This window comes from Pelodiscus sinensis, chromosome 26 (genome assembly GCF_049634645.1).
Source record: "Pelodiscus sinensis isolate JC-2024 chromosome 26, ASM4963464v1, whole genome shotgun sequence".
Classification (NCBI taxonomy): Eukaryota; Metazoa; Chordata; order Testudines; family Trionychidae; genus Pelodiscus; species Pelodiscus sinensis.
The window spans coordinates 1,231,917-1,253,382 of NC_134736.1; the positions used below are offsets into that span (position 1 = coordinate 1,231,917).

A 21,466-nucleotide genomic window follows, 5' to 3' on the forward strand; every position below is an offset into this window, starting at 1 on the left:
AGCACGGCCCGGGTCAGTATCACAGTGAGCCCCAACTACACCATTCCTCACGCCCGGACTGGCGGGCGGCCTGGGCACGGACTCAGTTGGCTCCTGCTTGGAATGGGGATAAGAGACATCCGTGCATGCCTTGGCTTTCCTCGTCTGCCCGGGCTGCCGTCCAGGGAGAGGCCTTGGGGCTGACTTCAGTGCCCCATGCTGCACCCCCTTCCGGGCCACGTGGGGCGGAAAGCACGTCTCTGCCCCCGTCCGCAGCTGGGGGTTGCTCTGAGCTCCTCCGTGGCTGTTCCTGGATTGTCTCACGTTGGGGCTGCAGGTGGGCGCTTTTCACCATGGATCGCGCATGTACCATACACCAGGGCACCGCAGGCCTGGTGCAGAACACCGGGATGCCCAGAGGTGGAAGGTTCTGGCCGGCCAGCACTGTGTTGGGCGCCCGGGCGGATTGAGTGCAGGCTGGGCAGCAGGGAGGGGCTCTTGGAGGGCCAGAGGTGACCCGTGCGCCCTGGGGAGCGGCTTTGGGAAGGAAGAGCTGCTGGCTGGGGCGCTGGAGACGGGGTGGCGCAGGGTTTCCTGCTAAGCAGCAGGCCAGCTAAAGGGGCCACTGGGGGTGTGCTGTTCCCCTCCCGCACCATTTCCGGAGGGCAGGGGACTGACCCCCCCCACCCTGTGAGATTCAGGCGCCCAAGCTGGCTGCTGTTCCCCTTCCTGTGCGTTCCCCCCTCTCCTGGCGGGGGAAGGGAGGGGAGGGGGCAGAGTGAGCAGCCTCCTGTATGAATCTGGGGGGGGGGGCGTGAGCCTCTCTTCCCTAAAGAGCACCCTTGCCCCCTGCACCTTCTGCATCCACATGTACCCCAGCTCCCTGCCCTGGGCCCCACACCTCCAAGCTCCTGCCCTGACTCCTGGAGCCCCCCCACAACCTCCTGCCCCCCACCCCCTGCACTTACATGTCTTACAGGTACTGTCGTATTGTGAACCCCCTGCCCTACCCCCCGTGTGCTCCTGGGACACACATGCCACTTTCATCTCTGAACGGCCCGAGAAGATGGTTTCTCGAAAAGCGACACTCTCGTGCAGCGGAAGGAGCAAAACCAACCCCAGAGCCAAGCTGCTCCTTGGCAGGGTTTGCAGGGGAGCAGAGCTCCCACGCACAAGGCCAGGCCTGCCAGCGGGGTGCTGAGTCTGAGCATGCAGGAGGCCTGCAGCTGCAGCGAGCCGGGACAGCAACAGGAAGCAGAATGGGTAAAAGCCACAGCCGGGGGAGAAGCTGTCCTCTCTCGTGGCCTTGCTGGGGTGTGGTGGGCAGGTGCCGTGTAAATACACAGGGGTGCAGTGGGGCTAGAGGAGAGCAGGGGAGGAGAGCTACAGACTGGCTGCCGCGCCTTGGGGGCTGGGCTCCTTGTGGCTTTTTCACTTGCTTTCTGCTCACTTCCTGCACGTGAATAAGTGGTAGCAGCCTGGGCCTGGAGCCAGCCAGTGTTTTCAGCCCTATCCACCAGCTGATGAGGCCAGATGAAATTTAACCTCCTTTCTGCCTCCCTGCCAAATCCTCAGGGCATTGGCTGAGAAAAAGTGTTCCTTAAATTGTCTTCCTTATTTGCATCCCTGTAGCACCTAGGACCACCCTCCCCAGTCCCCTGTGCTCGGTGCTGTACGAACACAAAACCAAAGCCCAGGCCCTGCCCCAAGGAGCTGACAATCTCAGCATGAGAGCAGTGACAGCAGATGGATCCAGACAGCCCCATGGCGACGTACAAGGACCCAGTGTTGTTCTCTGCAATGCTGGAATAAACCTTCCTCTTCAGCTGGATTCCAGCCCTGCATAGAGCGAGGTCCCTGCATTGGTGTGACAGCAGCGGCCTCGCCTTTCCTGTCTTGTCTTCTGTGCCCCCGCCCTGCTCTTACCCTCCTCCTGCTCCTCTGGGGTCTGGTGGCTACTGGACCCACGGCGCGTTGCTGAACAGGGCACCTGGGACAATGGACAAGTGCTATCCTCCTTCGAGGTCCCCGCCAAGATTTACAGACTTTCATCTTATTGGCTGGAAAGAGCCCACATATCCATACATGCCATAAAGGCTCTTGGTTGAAAGGAATCTGCACATGTGCAATCCTATTGGTTGGGACAGTTGTTTGCATACTGCAACCCAATTGGCTGAAAAGAAAGGCGTCGTCAAACAAGAGCATTTTAGGGGCAGGCACAGAAGTCGGGAAGCTTTGCATACAAGTGTATAAGGTCGTGTCATTATTTCACTAAGAGAGGGTCTTTTCCTGTGCAGGAATCTGCCATAAAGAGACCACTCGGCGGGCGGGCTAGCAAGCGAGCCCTGTTTAGCACTTCTCTCTAGCCAAAGCTGGAAATTAAATTATGAAGTAAGCCATCTGGAAGTGGCAAACATGGGCAGAAATGCTGCCAGCGTGAGTTAGTTGCAACTTCCTGCAAAAGTCAGATGTAACTATCATCCGAGGCTCTCGTCTGGCCTTGTGCTAACTTGGGAAAACATGCAACACTGGTGGAATTTCCTCTGGACTTGGAGTTGAATCAGTTCCTCCTTTATTAGAGGAACTTCTGCGCTGTCAGAAGAAGCAGTTTCATCCAGTCCTCTGCCAAGTGCTGCACAGTTTAAAAAGAAATTAAACTGGAACATAACAAGAGGAAACTTTCTGATGTGCTGATATGCACCATGTTAATGGAGCTGATTCATGATTTTACTCTGAAGTCCGACTCACCAGCTTGTGTTTAGCTCACTGGTTTTACTGAAAAAACCGCACAGTGAAGTTTCCCTGAAATTTGGGCAACTTTAGAATTCCTGAAATGCCCCGGTAGGAGTTCAGTTTAACTCACAACAGAATAGTCTTTGACGTTTTGTGTTTCCATTTCTAATATAAGAGAAGAACGGAAATTGGACGTGATACACTGTTGCTTTGTGGCTTGTGTTATCATTTCAATCGGTGTGAAGTGAAGGTAAAATGCCACCCCTTCAGGGTACATCTACACAGCCACATTTTTTTCAAAACAACTAGCGTTATTTTGAAATGACTTAGTCTGTGTCTACGCAGCAGGCAGTTATTTTGAAATAATGTTGAAATACTGTCAAGCTTGGAGGACTTCTTACTCCGACTCTTGTTGCCCTCATTGGATGCAGAGTAAGGGTATGTCTACACTAGCCCCTACTTCTAACTAGGGTGGTTAATGTAGGCAACCAGAGTTGCAAATGAAGCCCGGGATTTGAATTTCCCGGGCTTCGTTTGCATATTGCCGGGCGCCGCCATTTTTAAATGTCTGCTAGTGCGGACACGGCTACACGCGGCACAGACTAGGTAGTTCGGACTAGGCTTCCTAGTCCGAACCACTGTTACTCCTAGGAAGCCTACTCTGAACTATCTAGTTCGTGCCGTATGTAGCCGCGGGGCACGGAGTCCAAACTAGCGGACATTTAAAAATCCCAGGCTTCATTTGCAACTGCGGTTGCCTACATTACCACCCTAGTTCGAACTAGGGGCTAGTGTAGACATACCCTAAGGGAAGTCGGAGGAAGAGCGCTCGATTTCGGAATAAGTGCTGTGTAGACGCTCCCAATTTTGAAGGAAGCTTTTTCAAAATAAGCTGTGCAGTTGACGTAACTCAATTGGCTCAGTTCATTCTGAGTTAAGCCCTGCTGCGCAGACGCACCCTCAGAGGACGGAGGAGTTGCTGTGACCTTAACAATCCCTCCCTGCCAAATGTCAAAGGGTTCACAGGTAGACCAGTGCCCTACATCCAGCGCTCCTCTTCTGTGGTCTGAGTCCATCGATGATGTCATGGAAGGGCTCCAATAAACACGCCTGCCGCACTAATGCTGGTTGTCATTGCGTGATATGTGGGGGATGATATTCAAGGCTACGCACTGAAAATACCTTCCCAAGGCTGTCACCGACCAAAGAGACAAACAGGTTTCTTCCAGCCAAGAGGTAGCAGGCGCAGCTCGGCCGCAATGTAAATTGAGCTGTCTAATGTCAACACCCTGGAAGCTCTATTTACGTGTGACATCGCCTAGGGGATGGGCTGTCAAGAAGGAGACAAGCTATTGGAGAATGACCCAGAGTGGGTTGCCTTGTCTCTGAGGTAGACAATGAACTTTGGAGACTATAAGTGGAAGGCGGGAAGACCCCTTTTGTCTGGCACCAGAGGCAAGCAAATGGTCAGAGCATATGTAGCCATGACAACAGGGTAGCTACAGCAGGGTGAGATGACCGTCCTTACAAGGCTACCTGCTACGTTTAGTCATTAGAACACACGTCATGCTGTTGTTTTAGATGTAACCACCCCGTTTCCATTGTCCTTACTCACCAGCGCTACCGATTGACGCTTCTGAGCACTTGCACTGTACGTATCTCTCGGTCCCGCGGTGTTACACAGGAGTTGGTCCCGAGTCGAGCTGTTCCAGCTGTCTACGCTGTTCCTTTTGGGACCGCACACCTGGGGCGACCATGAGTGTGTGCCTGACCAGGAGGCCACATGCCCTAGGGGACCAGCATATGTGTACAGTTAAGGTACACGGCGAAGGAAGGGCTGACCCAGCCCAGAGGAGAAGGCTTGGGACCAAGACTAGAGCTGTCAGGGGGCTGGCACCAGCAAGCCTCTCTTGCAGCAGGGGTGTAACACGAAGCTCGCACACGGGAGATGCCCTGAAATGAATGACACTGGTCGTCCTTTCAATATTAAAAATAAATAAATAACATTTCTCTGAACAAAAGAGGCAAAACATTTCCAGTGGCCACCGTACAACGCTCATAAATATGTCAGGTTCTTGCTGCTGCCCCGGCCGCGCTGGCGGGAGACAGGAGAGGGACGGGGCGTCTCGGGCCCCAGGACTAGTTAGTGTCCACGCAGACATGCGGCACGGTGCTGTTCAGCTTACTGCCTCCCTCCCGTTCTCCGCGCAGGCTTTGTCTGTGCTCCCGCCGGGGAGAGACCGTCCCTGTACTGCGTGGGCAGGGCTGGGAGAGGCAGCGTGGGAATCGCCCGGAACGCCCTGGCCAGCGGCTGTGCTTGACGGAGGCTGGCCCGTGCGTGGGGAGGAAGGCAGCAGTCGTCTCTGCCCTGCCGTGCTGAGGTCTCCCCCGGCGGCCAGCACGACGAGCACGCTGGCAAGGTGCTGGCAATAGCTTATCGGAGCAGCAGCTCCCGGAGGGACACGCTGCATGAGGTAGGTGAGAACAAAGCGTCCGAGCGCAGCCGGCGAGGCTGGCACCTCCCTTCCGACTCCACGGCCTCGCAGCTCCTCTCCCGCCTGGCCTAGAGGCGACTGTCCTTGCAGCCCGCCCCCAGCAGACTCAGGGGCTCCATTTCCAGGTGGAGCCGCTCCCCGGAGTGCAGGCTGGAGATGAGAGGCAGGCTGCCCAGCAGGTCCGTGCTGAAGAGGCCCCATGCGCTGGGCGCCTCGGGCAGGGGTTTCGAGGGTCCTGTGATGCCCAGCGCCCCGTAGTGCAGCAGACTGGAGCTGGGGAAGCCCAGCAGGCCCGACTCCCCGGTGAGCGGCGTGTCTGCGCCGCCGCAGGGCGGCCCCGGCAATGCCTGCTTTAAGTAGCCTTTGGCCAAGGCAGGCTCAGAGCAGCCCGTCTCCAGCGAGACGTCTGTCCCGCCAGGGCTCTGTGGGGGCAGCACCCCCCCGGCTCCGTCGCCCTGCCCGTCTGCTGTGCCCTTCGGCTGCTTCAGGTACCCACGAAACGCTGCAGCCTCCTGGCTGAGTCCCCGGGCCGGAGGGGAACCGGCCCGCTCTCCCTCAGGCTGCCCCAGCCCCTCCTCCATGGCGGAGTAGTCCCTGCAGCTGGGGGAGCACGTCCCCGCCAGGCTTACGCCGCTGTCGTCGCCCCCCGGCTGCTGCCTTTTGTAGTCCTGGCTCCCCGCGGCTGAGAACTGGCTCAGGCCGGAGGAAGAGTCTTGCAGGCTGATTCCGCTGTCCAAGCTGTTGCAACTGCTGTCCCCCCCGGCCAGGCCTTCCAGCTCCGGCAGGTGCCCGGGGCCGTCCGGGAAGGTGAGGAACACGCAGCCCCAGGCTGGCGGCTGCGGGGCGCTGCTGGAGCTGCTCTCTGTGCTGCTGGGCGGCGCAGAGTCCTTCTGGCACACGGAGAGCTGCTGGATGGGCTCCTCGTCCAGGCACAACACCGTCCCGCTGGCCCCCAGGGGGAAGGGCTCGTGTTCCGCCCCGGAGGGCTTTAGGAGAGACTTCTGGGAGGGGCAGGAAGAAGCAGGAGGGTTAGCTTGCCCTTTGTCCCCCGTGTCTGTTTGCGGCTTGGCTCTCAGCCCTGCTGACGGACTGCTGGCAGTGGCTGCCGCTCTTTGAGGAGCTGTGCTCCTGTTGCTGGTCTCTGGACACCCCCACCCCCCGGGGCAGGAAAACAGAGGGGCTTTGGAAACCTGGGCAGCATGGACTAGTGGCAAGAGCCAAAGCTAGGCCTGGGGGCTTTAAGCCCTGAGTCAGCCCCCTGCCCTGGCAGAGACCCGGCTCCCGGAGCCGGGAAACCAAAAGGCTCTGAGCTCCCGCGGAACAGCCGTGCAGGGTGGGGCAGACACCTGGCCCATTCGTGTCGGGGGCTCACCAGTATGGCCGGGGTCCTGACGGGTTTCTTCATGTATGCGCAGAGCAGCAGGGTGCCCAGGAGGATGGTGCCCAATAAGATGAGGAGGAAGATGCCAACGCTGACGGAGATGATCCCGGTGTGCTCTGGGAAGGAACAGTGAGCAGGGGTTAGCTCTGGAGCCGCGGCACCAGTGAGCCAGGGCGTGTCACAGCAGGCGCACGTGGCTCCGGCTGGGAGAAGTGGCGCGAACCTGCTAAGGCTCAGGCAAGCTGGGCCCATCTCTAGTGCCTTTGCTCTGCCGAGGAGCCCCCGGGGCTTCAAGACCCATTCCTGTGAAATGGGGGCACAGCCCCCTTTTACCGGGGGGAAACTGAGGCACCGGCTGAGCCTGGGACTCACTCATAGGCACTTGGTGAATCAGTGACAGAGCCAGGCACAGCGTCTCTGGGGCCTTCGCTCAGCAAGTGAGGCGCCCTCCCACCACAGAGCAGAGGGAGCCCTAGGTTAGCCCGGCCTAGCCAATATGCCATCAGGACTCTGCAAGGTTTCTCAGGCTTAAATCCTTAAAACATCAGCCTGGGACTAGTGTGTGTGTGAGCAGGGCTGGCATGCGTGTGAGCGGGGCAGGTGTGTGTGCGAGTGGGGCGGATGGGCGTGCGAGCAGGGCAGGTGTGTGTGCGAGCAGGGCTGGCATGCGTGCGAGCGGGGCGGATGTGCGTGTGAGCGGGGCAGGTGTGTGTGCAAGTGGGGCGGATGGGCGTGCGAGCAGGGCAGGTGTGTGTGCGAGCAGGGCTGGCATGCGTGCGAGTGGGGCGGATGTGCAGGTGGAGAGGATGTCTGTGGTCTGGTGTGATGTGGTGGGCAGGCCATACCATCTGGGCAACCACCGGTGGCTGTGTGGGATGGGGATGACCCCTGCTGGCCGGTACCTGTAGCTCTGCCCAGCAGGACGGCTGCCTTAAGTCACTGTAGGCAAAGACCCAACCTGTCGGACCGGTTGAGGGCAGGCAGGGAACAAAGGAGGGAGGTTTTGGTGGAAGGGGCAGTTGCTGGCTGGGGAACAGGAGGGAGTGAGCCTAAACTGAGGTCTGAAGGTCTAGGGGGCGATGGACACCCCTAACCCGAGGGATCTGAGGCATCCTGGCCCAGACTCCAGTAGCCACGTCCTGTCTGTGCTGTATCCTGGAGGAGCAATAACCCCTCTCTGTTCTCTGGCTGGCGGAGTCTGTTCTTGCTGCTACGGGGCTGCAGGATCTGGGGAACCCCGACTGGCCGTCACACCTGGCAATAGGATTTTGGGACTCCTCAATAGCTGTAATCTCTGACTGACGCTCTTGCGGGAGATTTTCCCAGGGTGACAATGTCATTTCCTTAAATACCCTGTTCCCATCTCCAGGGCGGCTTTCGGGCATTGCCAGGGCATGGGGGCTGATTCCGGGAGATGCCAGGGCAACCTCAGAGGGTCTGAACCCCACGGCCCACTCTCCTCTTCCCTCCTGCACAGGTCTTTGCGGTCCCTCCTCCCCCTCTGCCTGCTGCGCCGTGGCTGTGGCCAGTGCTGTGCACGGGCGGCAGTCCCATGGCCTGGATGCGCCTGCCCGCGCAGGAGGTGGGAGACATCTCGGCCCCATGGCTCTGGGAGAGCGGGTGGCGCTCCGACCCCAGTGGCAACCCCAACCCCAGCACGTCCACTCACCATCGTTCTCGGGGATCGTGACGCACGTCTCCTCCGTCCGGATGGAGGGGACCGGCCTGGAGAGGATGTGCGGTTCTACGCTGACGCAGTAGCGCTCGCCCCAAAGGAGCCCGGGGATGTCGAACTCCTCGCTGGTCTCCTCCTGCACCTGCTGAAATGGTCACCAGAGGCCAGTCACCTTGGGCAGCTGGCACGCACGCAGCACGGCCCAGCCTGGGGCTGCAGACCAGGGCTCGGGGCGGCTCCTGGGCAATTGGACCTGGCTCCTTCACTGATTTGGCCCCTGCAGCCCTTTCAAAGCTGTTTTCATTGCACACGGCTCACAGCCAGTCAGTGTGTCGGGTTTGGGGAAATTCTCATTCAGTCTCTGACTGAAAACCGACTCAACAAAATGTCCCGTGGATGGGCCGGGGGTGTGTGGCAGTCTCGTGGGTGAGAAAACCCTCACTGTGTATTAAGTATCAGAGGGGAGCCGTGTTAGTCTGAATCTGCAAAAGCAGTGAGGAGTCCTGTGGCACCTTAGAGACTAACCGAAGTGTTGGAGCATCAGCTTTCGTGGGCAAAGACCCACTTCGTCAGACACGTGCATCTGACAAAGTGGGTCTTTGCCACGAAACTTATGCTCCAACACTTCAGGGAGTCTCTAAGGTGCCACAGGACTCCTCGCCGCTCTCACTATGTATTATTTGTAAAAGAAAATTAGTTTAAAAATTGGCAACTTTTCAACTTAAAAACTTTCTGTGACCCTTCCCCCTCCCCCCACTTTGTGAAATTGACGGATGGACACACATATGCATCACTTGAAAATGCTTTGGACCAAATACCCCGTGTACCCTATCAGTGTCTCAGTCTGCTGGATGTGTACTTCCTCTTTTGGTGCATGTATCCCTCTTGTGTGTCAAGTTTGAAATATGGGGCATGGAATGGGTTAGGGTTTTAAAAGTGCAAAGGCAAAGCCGATCTGGGGTACAGTCACACTCCTCATTCAAAACGTCTCAGCTGGGGCCCTTGGCCCTGCCCCTCAGCCCCATGGCACAAGTGCTGGCCGGCTCACCTGGAGCGTGTCTGTCGACCTCCTGACATACGTCCTGTACTGTCTGCCGTACTTTTGTATGTCTTTGAATGAGACCGTCTTGTTCCCCACGCTCAGGTGCACTTGCTTCAGTTTCACGTGTATGGTGTTGCCTTCCACCAAGAGTCTCACGTCTGCTAGACGCAGAGTAGCTGGTGGAACATGACAGAATCGGTGAGAACTGGTTCTCCTTGTGCGCCCAAGAGAGGTTTCTTCTCAGAGTAACCACAGGAGCCAGCATCACAGAGCACCCAGCCCACACACATTTCAAGTTCTCGATTCAATGTGATTCGATTCTAGTTCTTAGCCTGCCCCCCTCACCCTAGCGTCTCCCCTGTCGTGGTGCGTTACGCGACATGACTAACAGCCGCCACCTGAGCTTTGTTCAAACTAACCCCAAGTAGCTTGTCAGAATGAACTCTGCCCCCAGCTCTGCGGCAGACTCTCGCGAGCATCTTGGTCAGCTGGAGGGCTGGGAGTGCTTTATGAATTAGCACTTAGTGACTAGACCCCTGAGTAATCCCGTAACAGGCCTGGGGTCGGCTCCCCAAACGTGCAATTCTACACCAGGAAAGCTATTAGCTAGCAGCTGCATCACGTTTACAGGCTGCCATTTCATGGCTACGGATTTTAGGGTTCAGAGGGGAAAATAATGGAAACTCCCAGCTACCTTCTTGTGGGGAAAAAGCACCTCTTGTCCGGGTCCAGCCAGAGGTGCGGTTTGCAGACACGGCTCTAACTCTTGCATAGTAGCGATTAGACGGGTTCATTGTCTGGTTGGTGAGATTGCAGGAATGCTCCGAGATCTCAGTGCAGCCTGGGATGGCCGTCCAGGGAAACTGCCTCCCATACCTGTACAGGAATGTCACGCCTTAATGAGGAGCTTTCGGGGGCTGGGCAGCATTAGGGCTGCTGGAAAGTTAGCACAAGATTTCTGGCACGTTAGATACCAGAGTGAGCGGCAAGCGAAGGTAAAAGGGGACTTGTGGCTTGGCTGTTAGAGGGGATTTCGTCTCCCTGTGGCCCGGGTACTTACACCAGGTATTGCACGTCGTACGAGGTTTCACTGGTGTGTTCCACTCCAGGCTCCCAGTGCAGCACGTGGTGGAGGATGTCAGCAACGAACTGCACATTGCCTGGGTTGGACAGACTCTCACCTGCAGGGAGGAAGCGAAGGGGAGAGTTGGCAACAGGCCAGGCCTGGGGAGGAGCCAAGGGGCCCGGGTGCATTGTGTGTGTGTGTGTGTGTGTGTGTGTGTGTGTGTGTGTGTGTGTGTGTGTGTGTGTGTGGCGGGGGTGTCCTACTGCAGTGAGGCGCTCACCTCTGCACACACTCCCAGGCTGGGCCTGGGGAGACATCTCCGTGCAGAGGCAGGCAGGGAGTGTGCCAGTCTGTCTCGGAAACCCACCACGAGGAGCAATAACCCTTCATTCCATCATCCCCTAGCCGGGCCCAGAGCTTCCTGCTCCCAGCAAAGGTCTCTTCTGCGCCTCTCGTGGGAAAGACACAGACCCCCCCCAACAACAGGGATGACTCTGCTCCCCCTTCTGCACAGGGCTGGGTCATAGCCCGTAACTATCCCGCCCCAGGAGCAGCTGCATCGGTTCCGCATCGGCCCTTCTGCTTTCTCCCACCCTCCAGCTTTCCAGCACACTCTGCTGCTTCCCCTTCCACCCCAGCAGACCCTCCTGAAACTTGAGAGCCCCTGAGTAGCCTGAGCACAGAGTTGCAGCCCCCCCCCCCAGCCCCCAGCCTCTCTTGCTGCCCTGGGTGGCGTCCTCCATCCTCCCTGGGGCTTGGTGCGAAGCTCGGCTCCAGCCCTGCACCCGGGCTCGCTCATTTCAAAGCTCAAAGGAAAGGGAACGAATATTTTTCAGCAGAGTGCTGGGCTCTCGGTGCTCACAGCCTGGTAGATAAAAGCTGAATGCCTGGGGCCTGCCACGGCACTAAAAGCTCCCTTGGATGCTGTCCACACCCCACATGAAAGCAGCAGGCAACTCCCCGTAAGGAACTTGCTGAAACTTTCCTCCTTCCTGCCTCTTCCTGCCTCCCAGAGGTGAGAGGCACCAGCTAGCGTTTCCTTTCTGAACCAACGTTCCCGGGGTTTGGAGTCGGGAAGCTCATTGACACCAGCTCTCGACCCCAGTTTCCTCTTTGACAAATCTGCATTTTTCGGGGGTAAAAGCTTTTGTGGAGAAATCGCTGAGCTGCTCTACTCACGACCTGTATTTTGCAGGTAGGAGATCAGAGGCTTGGGGAAGTTATGTGTCTAGCCCTAGATCACCCTGTAAATAAGTAGCAGAGCTCAGCTCCTGGCTCTGGCACAGACTCTCTGGCAGCGCCCAGGGCCCGTGAGTCTGGAGGGGAGGAATACATCGAGGGCTGCAAAAGTAACGGGGCCATTTCGCTCCCCGGGGGGGACACAATTCCCAGGAGCTCTTAGAGAACTGGCTGCATTCACAGCACTGGCTGCATCAGCCCCAAACAAACCCGCCAGCAACCTCACTAGCAACGCTCTCCAGCCTGGACCCCCCGGGGGCCTGTCCTTGGGGAAGTGCCCGTTCTCAGCTTGGCGCCTGCTGCGATGGGAGGGGAAGCCCTCTGGGCGGCTTGTGTCTTCTGCCCTGTCAGCCCCTCGCCCAGTGTCAAAGGCCCATCAGCCAACAACAGTGGCTGCTTTCCTGTCCCCACCGCCGCTGCGGCTGCTTCGTACCAAACACGAACCCCGGGCTGGGCTGCAGCCACCCTGGGGACACCGGCTTCACAGAGTCGCGGAGCCCACGAGGGGCCATGTTCACCCGGAGCCAGGCCCCAAGCGGAGCCGGGGCATTCAGGCACCGAAGGGGAGTGCTACAGCCAGGGCGAGTGCCCAGCGACACCTCCTCCCTCCCGGGCAAGTCAGCAGCCCCTGCTAGGGAATCCCAGGGAAAGGTGCCAATGGGAGAGCAGGGCTACAAGATCTCAGGATGGGCTAATACAATCCAAGCGGCTCCTCACGCCCCCAGCCCAGGCAGCCAAGCCGCCGGCCCAGCGGGTGCACAGTGAGCCCCTGGCGGCTGAGTCAGGGCTGCAGAGCCTTACCATAGACCTGCAGGCACAGGGACACGGCCACTCCCACCGTCAGTGCTGCGAAAGCTGGTGCCATCCTGGGAGCTGCATTGTCTGTGTGCGCCCGGCTGGGAGAGCAGAGTGCAGCCTGCTGCTGAGGCTCGCTGCACCCTTGTTTTCCCTCTGGGAGGCCGGGTGACGTCTGAGGGGGCGTCAGCAGAGCAGCACAGTCCTTTGGCTTGTTTCCACGGGCCTCTCACTTCCGCCCACTCCTCCGCAGAGAACTTGTCAGCAGCTCTCGGGTATTTCCTCCCGGCGGCCCACAGCCGCTCCGGGGGCTTTTCTGCCCAAAAAGGGGCAAATCCCCGCAGTGGCACACACACCAGGGCGTGGCTGGGCAGGGGGATGTGTTATCATTTCAGTCTGATTCCTTTTGTGATCTGAGGGGCGCTGCCTTTCCTCTTCAAACCTCGCTGCGCTACAGCCTGGGAACGCGTTTCAATCGAAAGAAATGGGCCGGCTCCACCAGCCTCAAGACTCCCAGCGGGAAAGCTGCTTTTCTGAATAAGGAAAAAATGAAGAGAACAGCCAAGGAGGAGCCCCGCTTTATAAATATGGCACCGGAGGGCAAGTGCTGTGTGAAGTGCTTGTTCTGTTTAATAAAATACATTGATACCCTGTTACATCCCAGTTACCATCCTAAAACAGCTTGGCACAAATTTTGAGCAAACGGTTAATTAGCTACACCCAGTAATGCTACTCACTGCTTTTCAAAGTTACAGACTAACACAGCCACCCCCTGAGAGTTAATTCTCTAGTAAAGCAGCAATATTCGGAGTCACCACTTTCTAACATTGTACAATGTAGTAGTGGGGGTACCTTGCTGGTTGCTGGGCTGGGGCTGTGGGTGACCCCCACTGGCTGCTGCCTGTACCACGGCCCAGCCGAGTAGCTGATGGGACAGGGAGGTGACCTGTTTACCAGTTACCCCCAGGGAGAGGAACAAAGGAAGGTGGAATGCTGCCCCTGGCTGGGGGGCAGGGCTGGAAGGGACGGTCTTTAGTTGCTGTCTGGGAAGCAGGGGAGAAGGAGCTAGGGAGGGGGCTAGGATTGTAGGGCCCAGCCACCCCGCATCTCAAGGGGGGGGCACTGAGGCCTCCTAGCCCCAGTTCCTGTAACCAGATGACATCTGTGCTGTGCTGTATCCTGGAGAAGCAATAAACTCCCTCGATTCTACTGGCTGGTGGAGTCTGTTCGTGCCACTACGGGGGTGCAGGAGGCGGGGGACCACGACGCGCCACAACTAGTAATTAATCAGAAACTGAAATTAATAAGCCATGTCCCTTGCTTAAATATCTATAATTAATTAAAGGCCCCTTGCTAGGGAGCAAAAAGACATCCCAGATTTGTGTCGAGGTGCTTTTTAGCCGTAAATCAAACTATTTTAATAATTGCATCAACGAATGAGAATGCGCCTTTCTTTAGAAAAGAACTGAAGTAGAAATGGAAAAGTTCATTAAAATCTCTGCTTCAAATCAGAGCTTCCCGTCTGGCGATGAACTCAACCGTGATTGACATCAACCCACCCTGCCGGGGGGAGAAATTCAGACAGTCCAGCATAGACTAGTGCCTGCAGTGACGCTTAGTGATGACTTTGTGTTCGGGCCTGGGAATGGCCAGACTCATCTCTGACAGCGCCCACACCAGCTGCTTGGGAGGAGGATGAGATCACCTTCCCCCAGAGAAAGAACCTTTCTGACCCTCGTGTCTTAGAGGCCAGCGCGTGGCCTGAAGCAGGAAGTCTGGCAGCCGTCCCTAGACTCCTGGCTGCGTTTAAATGTCCTGGGCGAACCAGCAGGCTTGCGGGAGTTTCTAAAGACACCTTGGCATCGATGGATTTTCAGGGTAGTGGTGGGTGCCACCTTACAGCCCAGGGTCAAAGTGGTTTCTGGGAGCTCTTCCAGGCGCATAGATCCAAGGCACTGAGCAGAGGTTTCCTGAGCTGGGTGTGGGTCTGGCCATTAGATAATTCATGGAGGTTGGGTCCATCAACGGCTCTTAGCCAGGATGGGGAGGAATGGTGTCCCTAGCTGGGAATGGGCCTGGTTTATACCCAGCGTGCTGGACTGAGGGGGCCCAGAGGCCCTGAGTGTGCTGGAATACGTTGTTCTGCTATTGCAAAAGGAATCGAGCCTGAGGCACTGGTGGGAGGTTTTTCCTGCGGCCGATGAGCAGAGCGGCAGCCCTCGTGACAGGCAGTTTCTGTTTCAGAAAGTCGAGAAGGGCTGAGGGGAGGAGAATTTCCCACCTGGGCCTTGCATTAGTAAATCAATAGAACGAAACAGAGAGGACCCAGAGAAACTGAGAATGCAGCCCCGGGTCTCCCATGCCCGGCAACCAGCTGCACGTGCCAGGCTAACCAGTCCCGTCCCTCCGGTCCCGGGGGTTAGTCCCGGCTGCTCTTAAACGTCCCAAGCAACGGAGCTTCCACCGCCTCCCTCGGGAGGTGATTCCAGCCCTCGCAAGGCCAGAGCCCCGAGGCAGGAAGTTTCTCTTCTGAGTCTCCCTGTTTCCTCTGCATGTCCCCGCTGGCCCCTGCCGAGGAGCCCCTGAATTCAGAGCCTGGCCAGCCCGAACGTGACAGTCAAGCTCCTCCAAAGTGAGCTGGACAAATCCCCCAGGAACATCCCCTCTTAGGGCTTTCGCAGGGGCCCAGGGACTGAGAAACGCAGGGCCAGGTCCCAAGCCCGTCCGAAATGAATGGGAAAAGAAGCGCTGCTACCCAGCTCGGGCCAGGGGCAGTCGCTGGGCTGGGGCCGGCTGCATCCAGGGGCCTAGGAGCCTGTGGGCCGAGGCAGCAGTTCCACTTGCTACCACACCCCGCCGCACTCTGCTTTCTCCTGGGGCTGCAGAGGGGGAGCTGCCCGTCCCGTCTCAGCCCCAGCCGAGCGCAAGCCAGCCCTGGCTCCTTGGGCAGCCGCTGGGCGTTCCCCCTCGGGGGTGCACAAAGAGCTGTAATCCCGCCCCCCCTTGCGCACGGCCGGTGGGCTCGGTGGAAGAGAGGGGGCCAGCCAGCGCCACTCCTTGCGGTGCAGCTGCTCTGGGGGCTGGGGTGGGGGTGTATCCTGACCCCCAGCTGCACCACAGCCTGGGCTCCAGCTCCGGCAGCCGCCACGCGGCCCTGACCCCAGCCCCAGCCATGGGTGGGACGGCCTCGTGTTTCACTTCGGCTTCTCGTGCTGTTATTCTGAGTGCGCGGGAATGATGGAGGCGCCTGCGGGAGCGAGTGGCGGCTGAACTAGACCCACAAGTGCACGACCGTGCCGCTGACATTTCACGCTGGCCACCCCTCACGTCAGTTCTGGGCGCTGTGCAGTTGTGTTTTCTCAGTCGTGCGAAGGGCTCGCTCACGTGGCTCCTTGCCGGCCGCTTGTTCCGAATCTCAGTGTCGTCGGGCTGGAGAGGAGCCGGCCCGCACACGGCCTGACACTGGGGCGCCAACGTGCCGCGCACGCGGCTCCTTGCTGTTTCGCCCAAGCTCTCCCGATGAGACGCCCGCGAGGTGGAAAGCAGCGGTGGGAGCGGCCGTGTCCAGCCGGGCAGGGGGCCAGAGGCGGGGGAGGCTGCGCACGGCTTAGGAGAAAACGAAGCGGCTGGAGGAGAAAAGGCAGCCGTGCTGCACACTCATCCTGAGAGCGCGGCTTTCGCACCCCAGCCCGGTGCTGCAGTGCGTTGAGCAGGAAACAGCGACAGCTGCTCCTAGCCCCCCCCACGGCCACGCCGACATGCTGGCCTCCCCGAATAGCGGGTGTGCTCAGGGCCGGTGCCCCCAGCAGCGTTCCTGGTGCCGGTGGCACGGGAGGGCCTGAGGGTCAGAGGTGCCTGTCAGGCCCCGCGGAGCAGCAGGTGCATTCGTTCCAGCTGCGCCCCTGCAGTCCTGGGGACTGGGGGGCATTGAGGCTTAGGGCGAGCCCCCTGCTTTCCATAAGCCTGGCAGGTGTTGGGTGCCCCTGGCCACGCACTGCACACGGGCCCAGTAGCCTCCGTGGCTTAGAGAGCGGCTGTCCCCCCACTGCCTCTGGGAGCCCCCAGACCCCTATGCCAAGTCTCCCATCAGCCTCCTCAGGGCGGGGGCTGGGCACCCTGCTGCAGGGAGCGGATGTCGAGAAGGAAAGGGGAGAGGACCTTGGACTGCCCTGGTGGGTTAATCTGCCCAGCCTTGGCAGCAGACAAATGGACTTTGCTCTCCCTTGCCCCCAGCTCTCTCACCTCCCACGGGCTGCTGGGCTGGGTCGCCTTTCCCTCTGCAGACACCGCCAGCCCTGGCCCACGCCTGCAGGGTGGTGCTAGACCAGGGCAGGGCGGCTGTGTCTGTGCTCAGCTCGGTACCAGCCCGCCACAAGCCCAGCTGTCCGGGGGAGGGGGGGCGGTGCCTGGACAGGGCACAGGTCAGAGGGTGCAGAGGGGAGGTTTGAGATCAGATCAGTGTGAAAATGCTACCGAGTTTCCCTTTTCTGCTCCAAGCAATGACTCATTTCTGTTGTGACCGCCAACTCCACGTTTCCAAAGATTGGAAAGCACCCTCTGGCCTTGCAGAGCAACACAGGTTTCGATAGCTCCGTCAGGCTCCTGCAAGCGGCAGCAAAGGAGGCTGGAAGAGGGGACAGGGAGCTGGGAGTCAAGGACTTGTTCTGGTTGTGCCACTGACTCGCCACAGGCCTCGGTCATGTCTCTTCACTGCTGCGCGGTGCAGGGACCCTGCTGGAGGAACTGGTGCTGCTTGCAGGGTGTTTTGGACGCAGTGACGAGCTTGGTGTCCGTGCTAGCCCTGGGCAGGTTCTGCTGTCAGGGTGCGCGAGCTGCTTAGAAGCTTTCTAACTGCCCAAACACTGGTGCTACCGTCCGCTCTGCCAGGGGCTCTGTTCCCCAGCTCGTGGCTGCTCATTACTCAGGAATGTCCCCTACCCGCACCCTGCATGTGGACATTGCCCAAACTCACCTGGTGGAAGGGTCCTCACTGGGAAGCCAGGGGAAAGTTGGGCTCGGCTCAAGAGTCCATCCCAGTAGCTGGGGGAGGGGCGAGCTGATGTGCTGGTCATAGGAAGCAAGGGTAGGTGGCTGCCGCCTGCACCTGCATTCCCGAATGAGGCCCTTCTGTAGCCGACACGAGCGTGGGACATGGGAGAGCTCTGCGCTCTCCCATCCCAGAAAGCCCCTTTGTGCTGCAGCCACACGACAGGCCAGGAAGCAGGCGGGAGAGCCAGAGTCACTGGGCAGTAGCAGGCCTCGGCATGCCTGGGCTCTGCTCTGACTTGTCCCCCATTTGTCTGCCTGGGCCTCGGTTGCACATGGTCTAACGGCTGCATCGGGAGCTCTCTGGCCAGGCAGTCACAGGATCCTGGAATCCCAGGGCGGGCAGAGCCCTCAGGAGTCCTCGAGTTCGGCCCCTCCCGAGGCAGGACCAGCCCTGACTCAATCAGCCCGGCCAGGGCTTTGTCAGACCGGGACTCAAAAACCTCCAGGGATGGAGATTCCACCCCCTCCCGAGGGAACCCAGCCCAGCGCTTCCCACCTGCCTAGGGAAATAGCTTTCCCTAATATCCAACCTAGACCTCCCCCGCTGTAACTTGAGCCCATTGCTCCTTGTTCTGCCATCTGCCCCCACTGAGAACAGCCTCTCACCAGCCTCTCTGGAACCTCCCTTCAGGAAGTTGCAGGCTGCTCTCAAATCCCCCCTCACTCTTTGCTTCTGCAGACTAAAAGACCCAAGTCCCTCAGCCTCTCCTCATAGGTCATGTGCTCCAGCCCTCACATCATTTTGGTTGCCCTCCGCTGGACCCTCTCCAATGCACCCACATCCTTTCTATAGTGGGGGGCCCAGAACTGGACACAATACTCCAGATGTGGCCTCACCAAAGCCGAATAAAGGGGAATAATGACATCTCTGGATCTGCTGGCAATGCTCCTCCTAATGCAACCTAATATGCCATTAGCCTTCTTGGCTACAAGGACACACTGTTGACTCATCTCCAGCTTCTCTTCCACTGTAACCCCCAGGTCCTTTTCTGCAGAACTGCTACTTAGCCAGTCGGTCCCCAGCCTGTACCAATACTTGGGATTCTTCTGTCCCAAGGGCAGGACTCTGCACTTGTCCTTGTTGAACCTCATCAGATTTCTTTTGGCCCAATCCTCTAATCTGTGCAGGTCACTATGGACCCTTCCCTGCCCTCCAGCGTTTCTATCTCTCCCCCCAGCTTAGTGTCAGCTGCAAACTTGCTGAGCGTCAGGGGTGACTGGTGAGAGGGGGACCCAGGGTGCCACCAGCCACATGACCCCCCAGACCAGGAAAGGGCTGAGACAACCTCCCTGTGTCCCAGACCCTGCCTATGCCCACCCCTGCTCTGCCCCTTCCTAGCCCCCTAGCAGCAGCAGGGCTGGCCTTACCAGGAGGCGAACTGAGGCGGCCGCCTCAGGTGCCAGTCTGTGTGTGGGGGGCCCACTAGGACCCAGAGAATCGAGGCTTTTCACAGTTTTGGCCCAAGCTAGGAGGCAGGGGGGCGTCATTTGAGCTCCCCGCCTCAGGTGCCAAAATGCTGTGGGCCGGCCCTGAGCAGCAGGGAAGTCATTCTCCCGCTCTACTCCGTGCTGGTTAGGCCTCAGCTGGAGGATTGTGTCCAGTTCTGGGCACCACATTTCAAGAAAGATGGAGAAATCGGAGAGGGTCCAGAGAAGAGCAACGAGAATGATGAAAGGTCTAGAGAACAGGAGCTAGGAGGGAAGGCTGAAGGAATTGGGTTTGTTTAGTTTAGAAAAGAGAAGATTGAGGGGGGGACATGATAGCCGTTTTCAGGTATCTAAAAGGGCGTCATAAGGAGGAGGGAGAAAACTTGTTCCTCTTGGCCTCTGAGGATAGAACAAGAAGCAATGGGCTTAAACTGCAGCAAGGGAGGTTTAGGTTGGACATTAGGAAAACGTTCCTACCTGTCAGGGTGGTCAAACACTGGAATAAATTGCCCAGGGAGGTTGTGGAATCCCCATCTCTGGGGATATTTAGAGCAGGTTCAATAAATGTCTATCAGGGATGGGCTAGACAGTGCTGGGTCCTGCCACGAGGGCAGGGGACTGGACTCGATGACTCTCACTAGTGTTCTCTGATTCTAGGATTCTAAGTGAGGCTCCACTTCCTCTGGTGAGTGTGGGAGCGGTCGCACCCCTCCCCTGCGCGGGAGAGCGGAGCCGGCTGGATGCATTGCTTCACTTCCCCCACTGCTGCCGTGTGGGCAGGGGCGCCAGACCCCAGCGGTGGCCCCCCCACTAGTCTGCCCAGACACCTAGGGACTCTGCCCCCCAGCTGCTGGCCAGCCCCTTGCTCCGCCCGCCCTTGTGCACCCCCCATGCCGCCCCCGCGGAGGGTGCAGTCCAACCCACCGTCCGGATTGTTACTGAAATGATTGAATAAAACCAGCGCCAGGACTGACCCTGGGCGCTCCGCTTGATACCGCCCGCCCTGCAGGCACCCAGCCCCTGAGCCGGCTGAGCCCCACGGTCTCGCCAGCTCCGCCACCCTGCAGCCCGTCCCTCCGCCCAGGCTTCCTGTACTTGCAGGCTGCGCCACAAGTGTTCACGCCCACCGCCTTCCTGTCCCAAGAGCTGGACTTCACCCCCCACGGGAGGGCGGCCAGATGGTCTCCCCAGAAATCCCAGACACGCTTGCCATGACATCCCCATCTACATCCCACCTCATTTAGAAAGCACCAGACATTGCGACTGTCTCATCGCTATTGTCTCCATTTGTTTCCCGAACAGAAGCTCAAATGCTGGACTGTCCCGTTCAACACCGGACCCCTGGCTACCCTACCCTCTGGCCAGCTGGCCTCCGCGCCCGGGGCTGAGCAGGGACTGAGGCAGTGAGGCGAGGGCCTGGAGCACAAGCCCCCGAGGCCCAGGCGGTAAAGCAGAGGGGAGCCGCGCGCGAGAGGCAGTCCCTGCTCACAGGCGTTGGCCAGGGCAGGGCTGGTGTCACGGAAACACCGAGGGGCACCAGGCACCACTCGTGAGCACGTTCCCGAGGGGTCGTCACAAAACTCCTTGCCAAGGAACATCGCGATGCCCCTGGGAACAGGAACAGCTGACCCTGACTCAGGGTCCAGACAGCACCGGGCCCCCATACGAGGTCATGGGTGGATCCAGGCGAGGTCAGAGGGGGCCAGGAGTGGGGTGTCGCTGGGTTGGACCTGTGTGGTCTCTGGGAGCCTGCTCCGGGGCCCAAGCAGGCAGACGTGCTCTGACTCCGCGCGCGCCAGGCAGCAACAGCCGTGTGCCCGTGGGCAGCGTGGGCAGTGCCTGGGCTAGCTGCCCGCACGCGCAGCCAGGGGCTCTGTGCCCAAACGGCTCATCCGAGGGGCTGGCTGCTCGTGTGTGCACTAGCCAAGCAGGGCCAGTGCCCGCCTGTCCACCCACCAGCTGCAACGGGGCATGCGCAAGGGGGGGCGATCAGCGGGGACAGAGGATCCTCCAGAGCCAAGGCAGGCTCCTCTGGGGCCGCAGTGGGAGGGTGACCCCGACTGGCCCCAGGGCTAGAGGGGAGGCAGCTCCTCCGGCCTCAGAGGAAGGTTGGGGACCCAGCTCCTCTGGCCAAACGTGGCCACATGTTCCTCCTGAGCATGCCCGGGAGGCGCCCTTTGCCCACGACGCGCAGGGAAGGGCTCGGCATGCGGGGGCTGTCATGCAGCAGCCGGAGGAAGAGCAGCTGGGAAGCTGGAACCAGAGACATTCCAACCGCCCAGGCGAGGGGGGCGAGGTCCTCCAGCCACGCAGTGCCGGGGGCAGACCGTACAGCTAGAAAATTATGCCTGGCAAGTGGTGCTGGGTGTGCAAGGGGCCCACACGTACTCCAAGCAACCCGGCGTCTCATCAGAACATCCGAGCGGCCAGCCTGGGTCAGACCAAAGACCATCTCGCCCAGCGTCCTGTCGGCCCACAGTGGCCAGTGCCAGGTGTCCCGGGGGAATGAACGGAACAGGGAATCCTCACGTGATCCCTCCCCTGTCGCCCATTCCCAGCCTCTGACAAACAGGCGAGGGACACC

General features: G+C 59.1%; 1 protein-coding gene across 2 annotated transcripts; it reads right to left on the reverse strand.

Moving 5' to 3' along the window:
* Nucleotides 1–4,666: 4,666 nt before the first annotated feature.
* Nucleotides 4,667–12,677, reverse strand: IL10RA (interleukin 10 receptor subunit alpha). Of its 2 annotated transcripts, none has more exons than XM_075909405.1 (7): nucleotides 12,412–12,677; nucleotides 10,366–10,486; nucleotides 10,000–10,181; nucleotides 9,312–9,481; nucleotides 8,258–8,405; nucleotides 6,580–6,704; nucleotides 4,667–6,208 (listed from the first exon to the last, which is right to left on the reverse strand). In XM_075909405.1, exons 1-7 carry the CDS (start codon nucleotides 12,473–12,475, stop codon nucleotides 5,276–5,278), a joined length of 1,743 nt encoding a protein of 580 aa, XP_075765520.1. In that variant the 5' UTR covers nucleotides 12,476–12,677; the 3' UTR covers nucleotides 4,667–5,275. The 2 variants fall into 2 exon arrangements, with proteins under 2 accessions (XP_075765520.1, XP_075765519.1); XM_075909404.1 differs by having other exon boundaries at nucleotides 8,258–8,408; nucleotides 12,412–12,665.
* Between the last annotated feature and the right edge of the window lie 8,789 nt (nucleotides 12,678–21,466).